Source organism: Oncorhynchus mykiss, chromosome 21 (assembly GCF_013265735.2).
Source record: "Oncorhynchus mykiss isolate Arlee chromosome 21, USDA_OmykA_1.1, whole genome shotgun sequence".
Taxonomy (NCBI): domain Eukaryota; kingdom Metazoa; phylum Chordata; class Actinopteri; order Salmoniformes; family Salmonidae; genus Oncorhynchus; species Oncorhynchus mykiss.
This window is the reverse complement of record NC_048585.1, coordinates 51,053,037-51,068,894: the sequence shown is the minus strand read 5'-3', so window position 1 is coordinate 51,068,894 and position 15,858 is coordinate 51,053,037. Positions and strand designations below refer to the sequence as shown.

General features: G+C 42.6%; 1 protein-coding gene across 3 annotated transcripts; it reads right to left on the bottom strand.

Annotated features, from left to right (window-relative positions):
* Positions 1-982: 982 nt before the first annotated feature.
* On the bottom strand, positions 983-15,509 carry LOC110500669 (activated CDC42 kinase 1). Of its 3 annotated transcripts, none has more exons than XM_021578158.2 (15): positions 15,187-15,509; positions 9,687-9,871; positions 9,131-9,201; positions 8,851-9,036; positions 8,438-8,590; positions 8,019-8,149; positions 7,130-7,276; positions 6,827-6,953; positions 6,443-6,589; positions 6,102-6,196; positions 5,454-5,693; positions 3,966-4,039; positions 3,259-3,773; positions 3,069-3,164; positions 983-2,866 (listed from the first exon to the last, which is right to left on the bottom strand). In XM_021578158.2, the coding sequence occupies exons 2-15, from the start codon at positions 9,847-9,849 to the stop codon at positions 2,663-2,665; spliced, it is 2,349 nt and encodes a 782-aa protein (XP_021433833.1). In that variant the 5' UTR covers positions 9,850-9,871; positions 15,187-15,509; the 3' UTR covers positions 983-2,662. The 3 variants fall into 3 exon arrangements, with proteins under 3 accessions (XP_021433833.1, XP_036814022.1, XP_021433834.1); XM_036958127.1 differs by lacking the exon at positions 15,187-15,509 and adding an exon at positions 12,585-12,733; XM_021578159.2 differs by lacking the exon at positions 15,187-15,509 and adding an exon at positions 12,275-12,295.
* Positions 15,510-15,858: the final 349 nt, after the last annotated feature.

The following is a 15,858-nucleotide window of genomic DNA, read 5'->3' as shown; positions in this document are numbered from 1 at the left end:
TCCTTCACACATCTTACACTTTTCTTTGTAAATTTGACAATTGCAGTAGTCTATAAAGGACAAGGATCAAACCCATAACCTCTTGGATGGAAGGCAGGGAGCTACAGACTCCTTAACATTTTTGATTTGACATTTCTATGTTTGACATCAACAGTTGCAGAAGAGATAAGATTGAACCAATAACCTTTTTAGGTTACAAGCGAGGGACCAAACCCCAGAGCTACTGCCTCCACATAAATTGTACTCATTTTCATGTGTGAGACATCAACAGTTGCAGAAACATTGACTAAAGCAAAAGGTGAGGTTTGAACCCAAAACCTCTTGGTTGAAAGGCAGGGAGACAAGCCATGAGCCAGTCAGTGCCTTCTTCATACAAGTTGCACATCTGTTTGTAGCTCTAAAATTGACACATAGAAATAAATGGACTACATGAAAGAGTGACTGCCTTTAAGAAGCAAGGAATACCTTTGAAAACAGCATCCATATGAATCAGGTTATTCTAGTGCCAAAATTGACTACAAAGTGTAAACATTATTATTTTGGTCATAAAGTCAAGTCTCGTCTAAAACTGAGTTTGGAACATCTGTGCATCACAAGAGGTAAATGGGTTGGAATTTGATGATGTTCATTTGCCCACTAACATGGGGTGAACAGCTGTGGTGATTGCTCTCTATCCAATAGCATAGACAGTGAGACAGACCTGCCCAGCAGCTCCGACTTTAAGACAACACGTTGCATATTTTACTTCCGAAATACTGCACCAAACACCTTAGATGTAAAATTGTGCAAAAACATCAAAAATAATTAGAAAGCAACGTAGAATAAAGCAACGGCAAGGTTTAAACCCATAACCTTTTTTTAAGGAAAGGGTAGGAGCTAGGGAAGGAGACTAGGGGAAATAATGGAATTGGGCCCATGACTTTAAAAAATGTTGGGTGGAGACTGGTGAAAGAGAGAAGAAAAGCCTGTAAGGCAGGATACATTTTTCCAATTAGTAACACATGTCATTTATTTAACAGGGCTTCATAAACACTGCTCTCCACCCCACCCTCAGTGGCCTAGCTCTCTCTGGCACTCACAAAACCTAGGCTGGGATTCAATCCATTCGCAGGTTATAGACATTGCGGTTTTGAAAGGATAATCCTATTACCGGTAAACACTGCATATGTTGGCTCAGTCAGCAATTGCCTTTAAAGCTAGAGATGTTTTTTGTTGTTGTATGGGCTGCTATACAATCCACCATAAAAGCTGCAATGCCTAGAACTTGACATATTGAATCTCGGCACTAGTGTAAAACTACAGGTCACACTGAACGAAAGATCCCAAACTGCTCTATTTACCACAAAGAATAATTGTTTGACCTAATACAAAAAACGTTCCCCAAATTGTACACAAAGCAGGGTAGGAAACCTTGTTCCTGGAGTGCTGCAGGTACAGCAGGATCGTCATAATTACATGTACAGTAGGCACCACACTGAGCTAATTGATCAGTTCAGTGATTGCCTAAATTCAACACACCTGGTCTTCCATGTCAGTTAAAACAAAAACATGAACTGATGCAGCACTCCAGGACCAGGGTTGCCTAACCCTGGCAGAGCCAACTTCATACTCACCCCATGAACAAATAAATGACACTAGGAATACACGAGACAGATGCCCCGATCACAAACAGACTTGGGTTCAAACACTTTGTGTAGGCATTCATCTATGTGAACGTGACACCCCAAGTTCTAATATTAAATACAACGGTTCATACATGTGCAGTTGTCTATATTTTAGGCCGAGTATAAAAAAAAAAGGGTATTTTATTTATGTTCCTTGCGTTCACGGTTAAATGCTGCATGTTTCGGCTCAATGGGAAATTGTCTTGCGGTTTCAAAGCATGATCAATTCGTTTATTGTGATTGTCAATCTCAATTACACAGAGTCGTGCTTGATTTTAAAGAGATCCTGGTCACCAGGTTGACGGTTCAAACCTCAAACACAAAATACTAGTGGCAAAGTGCCAGGGGGGCCTGAAAGGAGTAAGGCAGGTTCACAACATAAGGGAGGTGTTCTCATTACTCCCCCCCCTTGCTGGAAGCATGCTGAAGTACAGTTTAACATAAGGTCATCTCCCTCCATAGTAGTGCTGGATTCTCCAGCCCCATGTAACATCCTTCTGCTCTAGTTTTATAGACAGCATAATGGGAAGCTCACAACCAGAGGTCAATTAGGAAGTCAAGGCAGTGAGAAATGCCAAACACTTCCTGCGAAAGGAAATTACATCACACTGTGTATTCTCTTGATTCTACGACATCCCAGCTCTAATTATTTGTAAAATTGAGGGGCATGAGCCACATGTACACCACTAGCTCATGCACATTTTGTATCAACAATTTATTCAACAAATATAATCAATGCTAATACAATATATACAAATTCATCATGATACAACTATTTTTGAGAACAGAGAGGATGTGGCAGTTCGTCACAAAAAAATACGTTTAACAGAACTGTAAAAAAAAGGATAAAGGACTGTAACGTCTTTATGGTTCACTCCATATATATTCAATTCCTTTTTTATCCTCCTCCCATCCATTTCATTCCTAAAATTCCTTGTCAGTTCCTCTTAAACGTTGTAAAGCTTTATTGTCTGTTGTTTCCAGTATCCCTCCACCTCTCATACTCCTCCTCGTCTCGCCATGGCAACAGGGGGTGTCCCTCTCTCTCCATCCTTCCTCTTCCTCTCTCCTCCTCCAGTCCTGTCCTCCCGTACCATTCTGAACAGGTAGCGACTGGCCAGCTGTAGATTCCACTGGTAGCGGGACAGGATCATGACGCAGTCGTCACGAGAACACAGGCTCAGAGAGTACAGCTGCTCCATCTGAGAGAGAAGGAGAGAGAGAGAAGTGAGGTTGGGGCATCATATTTAGTATTAATTACATAAACACTGATCCAAATACTTAATTTTAGTATTCTTAGTTAACTATGTTGGTCAATGGAGAATACATTTTAAGTATATGTAAATAAAATATGCATTATTTCGGAATTATTACATAAGAATTATAAGAGAAATTCTGTCTTACCTTGAGTTGTTGCTGGGCCCTAACAGGGTTCCACTCATTGCGGCGAAGTGCATTACGAACCTCCTCATTGGTTACTCCATGCACCGCCTCCATGACCTGACCAATCAGAATATCTTAGTAAGTTAGACTAATTAAAGAGCCTGAACTGTCTAACACCTCAAGAACTAAAGACCCTACATCAATTCCATACCTGTGCTATGACGGCTTCCCTGGTGCGTTGCACTTGAGGCGGGTACCTCTCCCTCTCTCGTTCCCTCACCACCCTCTCCTTTTCTTGATCCCTCTCCTTGTCCCCATAGTTATCCAGTGTTGGTGTTGACCGTGCCATGTGGGCCATCTTGCCCAGATTGCTTCCTCCCATGGTCTGCGGTGGTTGGGGCTGAGGCTGGGCTGGATGTAGCATCTGCTGCTGTGGATGTGTTGGAGGCTGTGGAGGCCATGAGGTGCCTGGGGCTGGATTTGCAGTAGGCCTTTGATCTCGGCTCACCACCTGGGGGATCTTGAAGTTTTTGAGGTTGGGTGGGGGCGGGCGAGCCGGGGGGTTGATGCTGGCCTCGCTGAACCTACGGATGTCCTGCTGCATCCCCACGCTCTGGGCCCCCATGGCAGGGACGGGTCCACGACGGGGGTCCACCCTGACCCCTACTACCGTCTGAGTCCAGCTCTGGGGATCGCTCAGGACAGACTCCAGACTCCTGGTCATACCTGGGGACAAAAGGATAGTTATATTAAACATATTTATTGTGTACAAAAGATGTACAGTATACAGCATGTTGGGGGTGGTTATCCCTAGTTGGTATCGAACTTCCGACCCTTTGCTCTCAATGCTAGTAGAACATGGATAACATGTTCGTATCAGCCATATGTTGATCAAAGAGCTCTGCTTGACGTCGTTACCTGACATTTTCTGTAAGTTGGAGCCCTCTTCCTCGCGATCTCTGTTTGCTGGGCCGCTCCTCCAGTTTACGCTCCTGAAAAACGTCAGATAACAAAACACAGGTAAACACACTCTCCAAACACACACTGGTCACAGAGCACAAAACTTTGAAAAGTGAGTCAAGTAAAGAGTTTTTTTTGTCTTAAAGCGGCAGTGTTGTATTTTGAGACGGGCTTGAATACGTTGCCAATATGCATTGGGTAGCATAATTGTATGGGAATAATGATGCAATTTCAAAGTGGATTCTTGCATCAAACAACATTTTCAGTCACCTCTTAGTCTGAAGGACAAGTGGATAAACAGGTTCACTCTTTTGGGATAGGGGGCAGCATTTTCACTTTTGGATGAATAGCGTGCCCAGAGTGAACTGCCTCCTACTCTGTCCCAGATGCTAATATATGCATATTATTATTAGTATTGGATAGAAAACACTCTGACGTTTCTAAAACTGTTTGAATGATGTCTGTGAGTATAACAGAACTCATATGGCAGGCAAAAACTTGAGAAAAATCCAACCAGGAAGTGAGACATCTGAGGTTTGTAGTTTTTCAAAGGTTGGCCTACCGAATACACATTGAGATATGGACAAAGTTGCACTTCCTAGGGATTCCACTAGATGTCAACCATATTTAGAAACTTGAATGAGGATTCTACTATAAAGGAGGGGCTCATGAGACCTCTTTGAGTCAGTGGTCTGGCAGAGTGCCTTGGTCTCATGACGCGCGCTCCCGACAGAGTTAACTCTCGTTCCACTCCTCTCTTTGGATGGAAAAATGGCTGTGTTTTTTTGACTTGGCTATGACCTAACATAAATCATATGTTGTGCTTTCGCTGTAAAGCATTTTTTTTAATCGGACACGATGGGTAGATTAACAAGATGTTTATCTTTCATTTGCTGTATTGAACTTGTTAATGTGTGAAAGTTACATGTTTCCAAAAAATATTTTTGAATTTTGCGCGCTGCCTTTTCAGCGGAATGTTGTGGAGGGGTTCCGCTAGCGGAATGCTTGCCCTAGAAAAGTTAATGTCAAGCCCTGCATGTTTTTTTTTTCCAAAAGTCTCTGTAGGCCTACAGTTTGCGCTCAGCAGACCTGACATTTCTTCAGTGATGAAAACATTTAAAGGGAACATTGGTCATGGGATGTATACTCAAAGGTTCAAAGTCATACTACATTTATCATATAGCCATGGGTTGAGTAGGTTGTTACACTACCTCATGGTGGAATGTTTACAAAAGAAAAGTGCTGAATACTAAGTGGAAGGTGGTTAATTCACCAGCTAAGACCCTCCTGCAGGCAGTTTCTAACTTAACCAACTCATCATTGTCAAACATTGCAAGAAAACAACGCTGTTGAATGCAGGAACCAAGGTTAGCATACAGCATGATTAAGTCCCAGCAGCAAAACATTATCCAAGCCTTATCGAAACCGAATTAAAACTTGACTGACTCATCGAGGCGCTCCGGGGTGCCCCAGCTACGGTCAGGGTGGGTGTCTCCATGCCCTGTGTGCTGCAGACTGCCCTTCAGAGGGGGAGAGATGAGGCTGGAGGCAGGAGGACCAGGGGCAGCGGGAGGACCAGGGGCAGCGGGAGGAGCAGGAGTGCTGCTGGGGGCAGCCAGGCTCGGTGGGAACCAGCCCACCGTCAGGGTCCTCTGGTTCTGACCCTTCCACTCACACAGCTCCAGACTACAGGGGAAGAATCACATTAAGAAACCAGTGACCATTGTACAATTTCAACCAGTGAGTTATAACCGTTTATACTGACTTATAGACTTAACTAAAAATATAAACTGCTTATAAGTCCTTAACAACCCTCTTGACATGTTTACATAAGACTCTGCATAATGTAGTGTTAGCCAAGTTAAGAAAAGCAGACAGAGCGTGGAGTAATTGTAAGATTTTTGTGATAAAGAATTTGATAATACCCCCCCTCTCAAGAATTACCACAAGGGGGCAAGAATGTGAGGATCAGGGTTAACCATCAAATCAGGGTTGGAATGCGGTTCATGAGTGGAGCTCTTTGAAGGAGCAGGTTTAACAAATTATTCCATCTTGTGTCCATAAATGTTCTCTTTCTTCCTATCCCTCACTCACCCATGGTCTATGACGGTCACTAGGTCGTTGGATAGCAGAGTGAGTTTCCTAGATTCCGCAAAGTCCCTCACAGCACGCACCTCTATAGGCTGAGCCTAGATAGAGGGAGGAGGGGAAAACTATTTAAGCACGTCTCCAAGTGAAAATGGCCTGTATTCTTGTCACTGCCGACATGCTTAAAAAAGTAAACATGTTAAGGAACAACTGGATTAGAGCAGAGATCACCAAACTCAGTCCTGCCCCCCCCCCCCCCCTCCCCCTCAGTCCTGCACGTTTTGGTGAGTATAATGTAACTGTATACAGTGCATAACAAATGTACATAGAAATGTGTAGTCTGTTACCTCTGCCACCAGAGTGGTGAGCTGGGAGAAGGTGGGTCGGTCGGATGGGGTACAGGCCCAACACTTTCTCATCACAGAGTAGAGTTCCTGAGGACAGTCAGGGGGTCTCTCCATACGTTCTCCCTCCCTCTCCACCCTCCACAGGATCTGAGAAGAAAAAAGAAGAGAGGAACGTTTAATGACAAAGACATATTCAATATCTCTGTATTGCAATTTTTGTGGTCACACACACACAATACTGAACATTTTTTTTGCTAAAAAGGGCTCAAATATTTCAGAAGTCGTACAGATGCTTGGAGCCTTGAGTCGTTGTGAGTCATGGTTTATCTTAAAAGTGTACAAAACTGTCTCCATACTCAATTTCAAAACTTTTTCTACACATACCTGTCTGCCAGATAACCCCAGCCAAGGCTCGTCACAATAGGTGAACATCTCCCAGAGGAGGACCCCAAACATCCACACATCAGAGGAATGGGTGAAGGAGCCCAAACGCAGACTCTCTGGGGCACACCTGGAGGGCGCAAGAGAGAGATGGAATTACTACAAACTGACAATCATCCAGCAAAGAAAATTCCACAGTAGTGATATCTCCACATCAGCTTCCATTAGGTTACACTGCTAAACAATCAATGACTTGCAAATAACATTTCCCCCCACACACTCCTTGATGTTTCCTCCTCAGCTCACCAGGCAAAGGGGATGCGTCTGTGGGCTGTCATCATGTAGTGGTCCTTCTCCTGACTCAGGACCCTCATCAGCCCAAAGTCCCCGATCTTCACCATCTCCCTGGATGCCAGGAGAACGTTCCGGGCAGCCAGATCCCTGTGAATGAACCTGGAGGAGATATAACACAGGCACACTTTACCAGCCAAAACCACAAATGATACTGGGTTTTCATTGGTAAGAAGTGTCTTCATCCACCTCTGGTCAAATTTGATTGGCTTTCAGGAAATGTATTACGTTGGTCAGAGGAATTGTTTACATTTAGGGTTACGGTGAGGGTTACAGTAAAGTTAGTGGTTAAAATGGCATATGTGGTTGTAGCAAAGATTTTTATAACTAAACCAAGATAGACCACAGCCCGTCATTCCAAATGGGAACAAACGAGTCATAGTGGGCAGAACAAGCAAGGAGTTGGGCAGAGCCAAGCGCAAGCTAGCGAGATCCTACTGCATAATTCGGGCAAACATTTGCATATTTCCATTAGGGAATGCCTACCCTGAAGTGTGTGTGTGCAATAACTCAATTTGCCTTTGCACTCCTTATAAAACAACGCTATTTTTTACAACTTTGACAAAGTGTAAAGTCTACAAAACTTAGTCCACACTGTTTGTAACCGATTCTAGTTTTGGGAACAGAAAACGGTATTGAGATCAAATGTATTAGCAGAATGTCGGCCAAAATCTCTCGTTCCATCTTCTTCCACTGCCCGCCACTAGGCTTCCTCTCACTACCATATGTGGCAGTGAGTGGAAACACCAAGCGAATGCTTCACATTTATACATCCAGTGAAATATCGGTCTCATTGTTCTATCTGTGGTTGTAGTCTGTAGAGTGGGACTGTTTTGTGTCTCACCTGCGACCCTCCAGGTACTCCATGCCTGCTGCTATCTGGGTGGCGAAGAGCCAGAGGCGTGCCAGGGGGTACTCGTACTGACGAGAGCGCAGCGTGTCATACAGGGATCCCAGACATGCCACCTCTGTCACCTGGGGGAAAGATAATACGGTTTTAAAGGGACTTCTTTGCTCTGAGGATTTTACTTTCCCCCCTCAAATTCCCTAAGTGAATTCTTTGAAAAACATAACATCTGAATGACCACTGAAAGTTTATTTGAATTTGAATGGCTGTATTTGAATAACCAAACTTCCGATTAGAATATTAGCCTATTGGGCCCAGGAATTAAAGGAGACGGGATTTCAATGTAGTAATATAGAAATAATAAATATGTTTTATACTCCATCTTTCAGAGGTTGGAAAGAATATGGCAGTCTCACCATCTTCAGGGGCTGTGTGAGCACCACTCCGTAGAGGCGGATGATGTTGGGGTGGTCTAGAGACTGCATGGTGGTCACCTCCTGGAGGAAGTCTGTCAGCGTGTCCGTCTGTCTGGACAGGCTGCTCCTTAGAGTCTTCACCGCAACTGGCAGCTGTCACGGCAACAGAAAGGAGAAGGATGGATGAGTTAGGTGTACTGATTAATAACATTTGGAATAGATAATGCAATTTCTATTGATCGGGAATATACTGTAATGCAATTTCTATTGATCTTTAAGATATCTTGCCCCGTGTGTCTTCCAAACAGGCAACCTAGCTCTGGCTTTTCACTAGTACTGCTGCATATCTACATTCATAACATTGGACTTGGTGAGTAAAATAAGGGAAATAGTGTCCCACTAGAAACACTCACCACTCTCCCAGTGGGGGTCTGCCACTCTCCCCTCTTCACCACACCGAAGGAGCCCATGCCCAGCTTCTCCCCTAGAGATAGTTCACTGTCCTGAATCAGACAGGTGAGTGCCCGCCCTCCTGTCTCCTGGCCCTGCCCCATACTGCCCCATTGGTCACCGCCCTCCGGACCACGGCCACTGAAGACCTGAGAGAAAAAAATATATATATATTAAAAAAAATAGAAAATGTTTTACAATCATCAAAGAAATACATTGTGGGAGGTGGTGTACATGTCTTACCTTGGTGATCCATGACTTTGGTCTCATGGTGATCTTGTACCGTTTCACAGCATCCCATAATCTTCTCTGTCCTACATGTCAACAAATAACCATAGATCATAAAACAAACTAGATCAACAGCACTTACAACTCAATTCTACCGTAACCCACTAATCTACTGGTAGTGCCAACATGGAGGATAGTTTGCTTGTGGCTAGATGGTATACTGCTATGGTAAAAAATAATAACAATAATCAAGTTCATGTTACTTAGAATTTTTGTATTTTAGCTAATACTAACCCTTTTCCTAACCTTAACCCAATTCCCCTAACCTGCTGCGTTAATTATCCTAACCTGCTGCGTTAATTATCCTAACCTGCTGCGTTAATTATCCTAACCTGCTGCGTTAATTATCCTAACCTGCTGCGTTAATTATCCTAACCTGCTGCGTTAATTATCCTAACCTGCTGCCTAAATTGCTACGAAAAGTCACTTTAATCCGTAACTGTATACCATCTGGTCAAAACAGCAAAACTCTGATACGAATCATTTGGAGGCAACTGCGTCGAGCACTGACCTGGTTTGCTGATGCCGATCTGCTCGAGGTCAGACTCCTTGACATAGTTGAAGTGTTCTATGCGGGTGATGTTGAGGCCGTCCCGGACGCGCAGGTAGAACCTCTCCAACTGGACCTCGGCCAGGAGGTGGTACAGCCACTGAGTGTCCTGGTCCATCAGCATGACCCTACAGGGCACCACAGCACTAGTGGGGTCAAAGAGGATGGAGGGGAAGAGTCATGTAAAGGTGCTGTTTCCGTCGGCCTTGTCAGTGGTGCTGGCTGGAATTGCGTGGAGTACCGGAATTAGTCTATATTGCTACCATCATGCTACCCAAAGTTAAATGTAATGGAGTGGACAGTATTTCGCGATCACAGGTGCGAGACCGTTCAAAATCAACAAAAATATATCTACAAGCAATTGTTACAGCAACAAGAAACTAGCTTCAAGAACTTTTTCCAAATACTAGTTAACTCAACTAACAAAAGAATGGACGATCTGACCAGAGGTCCAGGACCTTCAGAACAGTTTGCAGTTCTCCCAGGGAGAGGTGAGTGTCCTGAAAGAGACATTCCGCAAGATGGAAAAAAACTAAGTCCTCTCGAGATGACATCAGCACTGTGTGTGAATCATGAGACATGGATGGATTCTGAGGAGAATTATCACAAAAAACTGCAGATGGATAATAGGAAGATTGAGGTGGAGCCACACCCACAGGTCTGGAACACCTGTAACCAGCCCAGGTGACAGACCCAGGCTGATAGTCGTCAAGTTCCTAAGGTTCAAGAACAAGACGGCTGTTCTGGAGAGAGCTAAGCAATTGAGAGGAACCGACATCTTCCTCAACGAGGACTCCTCTAAAGCTGTGCGCCAGAGGTGGAAATAACTCATCCTAGCTATGAAAGCTACCAGAGAGCGTGGGGACACAAGCTCATTGTCCACCCTCCCTCCCTAAAGCCTGGGAGGAATGAGAGAGCCAAGCTTCAGGGTCAGTAGCTTCAGCCTAACATCCCACAGACCTGATAAACAATGTATTTATTACATTTTACCATATTAGAGTGCCTTCAGAAAGTATTCATACCCCTTGACTTATTCCACAGTAAATTAATTTTAGATTCTCACCCATCTACACACAATACCACATATTGACGAAGTGAAAACATGTTCCGAATGTTAGCTAATTTACTGATGATATCTCATGTACATACACTATCAAAAGTTTTATAACACCTACTCATCCAAGGGTTTTTCTTTATTTTTCCTACATTGTAGAATATTCTTAGCAATGATTTAGGAATCCTTGTGAGTAAGTATTAGCTAGGTTGCCACTTGTTGTTCACCTATTGAACTTCAGTTCATTCAAATAAATAGCTAGCCAGCTACTTAACCCTGTGGTCCAAAGCTAACGTTATAAGCAGCCAGCTAGCTTCATCATTTTGCACTATTGGTTAGAGCCCGTAAGTAGCATTTCACTGTAAGGTTGTATTCCTGTTGTGTTCTGCGCACGTGACAAATAAACTTTGATTTGATTTAGTGAGGCTCGAACGGGCCGGGTTGTGTGTTGCGAAGCTAGACACAATAAGGATTAGGCACAATAGTGGAATTTGCGGGTTGCCTTCAAATTAAAAGTATGTAATTGACAGTGATGCAAATGAATACAAATATAATTATGCCAGACTTTTATTTTGAAGGCTAACCGCAAGTTCACTATTGTGGTTCATCCTTATTGTGCCTAGCTTCACATAGATGGGTCCGACCACCATTAATCAGATAAGAACTGTCTTATAAATTAGGGCTATTTTAGATGACACCTAGCTATATAGTTAGCTAGTTAACTACAGCTACTGAAACAGATTATGTTGTGTTATTTGCAAAGACCCAAACGGCGTTCCAAAGAAATCCTGGTTGAGAATGAAACGACTGAACAAATGAACAACAAAAATGGGTGCATCAGTGTTTTGTTACTTGTGTTTTGTGCAGACACCAGAAAGAGTAGCTGCTGCTTATGAAAAAACTAACGGAGATCCAAATAATGTATCAGGATGGTCCGGTTCCATTAGTAGAACAATATATCCTTCTTTTGTCAAAGTCGTTTCTGATCTAACTAGAATGGGTAGGTAAGTACGCAAGGGTATAGCTTTCCCCAGTCCAGTCAGTGATCACCTTAAGGGAGTTAAGGGAGGATGCATTGCAAGCCAATTCCAAGATACAGCGTAAACACTGCCTTGTTGCTAATTCCCAGCAGCTTCACCATTTGAATAGTATGCATAATTGAATTGGGAATTCACAGATTTTGTTCAGTGGAGGAACATCAGAGAAAGTCAAAGAGCTGTAACCAAAGGAGACAGTACCTTTTCTGAGCCTCAATTCAATAACGAGCCAGCCTGTTTTACCGTAATTATGTTCAAAGTTCACATACCAGCCTCTTCTGGTCGCTATGGACACCCATAACAAGAATTCATCAATAAAAGTCCAGAGTTAATGCGCTGTCTAACACAAGAGGGAGCAGAGTGTGACAGCTTTCAGTACCAGCCAAACACTTAACAGACCTTTGTTTTGTATCAAATAAACACCATAAAACAACCCTAATGAGAAAAAAATGTTTTACCTGGCACCAAAGTCAGTGTCAGCTGAATCAAGTTTGTTATATCACATTTGTTGGGGGAAATCCTATCACCCCTGTTCACATGGACAAAGAACCAGTTACAGAAACAGAGAGGAAAGGCGACGATTGAGGAGAAGAATTAACCAATGGAGGATGGGAAGAGAGGGTGGGACAGGAAACAAAGAGAGGAAAGTGTGTTAGAATAAGAATAAGCAATTGGGTGCTAATAGAATACGCCAGTGGGTGTTAATCACTTAGTTTCAAAATACATTTGCTCACTGTTTACTGCTACCACATATAAAGCTAATCATACCGCAACATTGGTGCCCATCCTTCGGTTCTTAAATCAAGTGACGTATTTTTGTCCAGCTCCTACATCAACTTTGAAATAGTTTTTTTTTTTGCAATCTCAAAGCAAGCAAGCCCACACACACGTCTGTTGCTCAGAGACTACTGGAAGTGCATGTTCTTCTCTGTCTTGATCTCAAATTTTGCAATTCACAAAGAGGCGCAACCTGTGACGCCAAGCTGTAATTTCCAACAACTACTCAACGTCTATCTAACTACACACGTCATTTCATGTCCATGTCTGCGTGTGGACTTCCGCGTCAGGGAATTGCCGCTATAAAACAATCACAGAGAAGGGTGTGAATCAGAGGCCTACATTCTTGTGTCAACTATTCTGGGAAACCCAAACCAGTTCTCACATCAACTGTCTGACATATCAGATATCTAGAAGAAAAAGAAACGCACACCTATTAAGACAAGGTGCTGGCTAGCGGAATAGAAACTTGAAAATAAAAGAGAGCCGCACACTCTAGGAGCTCAGATGCAAAAATGTAATACCAACATTTCGACAGCCAAGCTGTCTTCATCAGGGTGTAATCACAAACACTGCGGGATGACTTGTTTATATAGTGTCAAAAGACACAGGTGTCTGTAATCATGGCCAAGAGTGGCCTAATATCATTGGTTAATAATCAAATATTAAAATGTCATACAAAGAACAGCATACAAACAACAAATGGATAGCATACGATCATAGATTCATTTGACTACACAAGTTTACAAACAACCACAATGGCAAAGTCACAATAATCACAAGAATGGATTAAGATCAAAGTCTACGTTGAGACCGAAGGGCGCAAGCGTCTTTAAATTAAAGATCTTAAGCCATTCTTGTGATTATTGTGACTTTGCCATTGTAATTTTGCCATCCCGCAGTGTTTGTGATTATACCCTTATGAAGACAGCTTGGCTGTCGAAACGTTGGTATTACATTTTTGCATCTGAGCTCCTAGAGTGTGCGGCTCTCTTTTATTGACATATCAGATATAACATGTGTGTATGTCTATGTCATAGCTGATGATGGGTACCTGATGTGGGTGCAGACTGTAGCTTGGTTAACAGATGAAGGCCATATCCATTTTGTATTTCCACAGAAAGACCGACAGAAACACATTGATGCAGACAGACGCAAGAAGGGGCTAGCCCGGACAAGCACTATTCCTGTCAAAAGAGATTCCCAAGGACAACTCCCAAACCCACACCCAACTATTTCACGAAAGTCACAATCATGTGCCAAGTCTGCAGTAAAAACATGCGAGCAACCAATCACGGGTCGTTTCTCAAGCATGCCATTGCTTTGAGGTTATTCAGATTTATGTACACAGGAATGCATCTTTAACCCACTCAGTTACCGGATAATGAATGTTATAAGAAGGAGGTAGCTATAGGGTTGTTTGGGCCTATTTGCTCTGTCCATGAAGCATTTGGGAGGCTTTGTTTACAATTGAGGCTACGTCTTTTGGTGCCGATTGGGTGAGTGCACTCGATCAATTAAAGACCAACTAATGGGGTAACCAGTAACATAAGCATTTCGCTGCACCTGCCATAAAACCTGCAAATCTGTGTACGCTACCAATAAACCTTGATTTGAGAACTGTAGTCTGAAAAACCTACTGGACACATGATCCCTGGTAAGCTGGGATTCTAACAAAGAGAGAGTTTGACAAAGCTTCCCGATAACATCTCCTCGTAGAGAAGGGCTCTTTTAACAGAATGCTCGGTCTGATTCATAACAACCAGAACTGTCACCAATCTACATCAGTCAACAAAGGGAGTGCCTTCAAGCAATCTCTGGGAGTGCCTTCATGCAATCCCAATGAAGTAGCCTGGAAGTTGAGTAATTATTTCAGAGAGAAAGATATATAGATATATAGATATATACACAATCCTGGATACACACTAACCTCTCTTAGCAGTGACATAACTATTTGCCTATGACCCTTGTTAAATAAGTCTTTTCCAAACTCGGTCCTGTGGACCCCAAAGGGTGCAAGTTTTAGTGTTTGCCCTAGCATTATACAGCGGATTCAATTAATCAAATCTTAATGCTGAGTTGACTATTTCAACCAGCTCTGTAGGTCTAGGGCAAAAACCAAAACATGCACCCTTTGGTTTGGGAAACGCTGCCATTGTCAAACTGTGTTAATCCTCAGTTGAGCTTGCTGGTGTATGGTCAGCATTAAAATTATCATCCATGATGACTTTCGAAAAAATTGTTTAGAACAAAAATGTGAAAATATGCTTTGATTTATCTGGTTTATACGCATTGGAGTTTACAGACAAATGCGTTTCTCTAAATCAAATGCTTGATTCATTCTTGCCTATCAAAATGTCATTGCCATTTTTCTCAACAGAGTTAAAAGTAACTCTGCAACATTTGTTACCCTGGAGTTGATAGTAAATCAAGGTATAGGCCTATGAATTACTGAACGCCACTAACTGTAACGTTAGTTGTGGGACGCCATTGTTTAGCTTTTCAGAATAAATACTGCCAATATACTGTATTGACTGGTGGGGTAAATTGATGCCAAAGGCTAGTTCAACAAAGATGAGTGGTAAATACTTACCGTCAACAAAATGACCGAAAGTCTACTGGTGCCACGATCTTGCTTATTTATGAACCCAGCTTTCGGTTATGCGCGACAACAACAAAATAACTGATTCCAAATAGGATCGGTAGACCTAGAGATAATCCACATCACATGCCATACTGTTTTTCTTCATTTCGTCAACAAATTATCATTATTTTTATTTTCTTAGTGTTGTCGGTTGTTTTATTTCATCGCAAAATATCTGAGAATCCTCACTTAAACTGGTGTGTTTCGCTCTACCTGTCCACAGTGCTCTCTCTGCCTCTTCCTCATAGTTTCACACCACCCCTTTTCAACGTCCACCTGTGCTACACTTGCCCAGCCACCCGCCTACACATCACCTTTTTTTTTTACAATAATGTATGACGTAAGTTATTTAACAATAATATATTACACATAATAATGTTGCGCAATCACACCAAAACTACTACAATTATATAGGCATTTGCGTAATTATCATATATTCTCATGGCTCTTTTGAACAACTTGAACGCGCATTATGCATCAATTATAAATTAAGATAAATATGTTATATCATGTATGTTGTATCCTGTGTTCTCCTTTGCCTAAAACGTTAGTGATTCAACCTCCCTTTTATTTATATTTTCATGTGTGGACAAAGGGCCCTGAATGTGGACATTGTAAATT

Bases quoted from the DNA above. Each gene is read 5' to 3' on its own strand.
- LOC110500669 (XM_036958127.1), bottom strand. The intron at 8,150-8,437 runs GTGAGACTGCCA...TCTTTCCCCCAG, and splicing joins TCACACAGCCCCTGAAGATG to GTGACAGAGGTGGCATGTCT. The intron at 3,774-3,965 runs GTAACGACGTCA...TTTTGTCCCCAG, and splicing joins CAACTTACAGAAAATGTCAG to GTATGACCAGGAGTCTGGAG.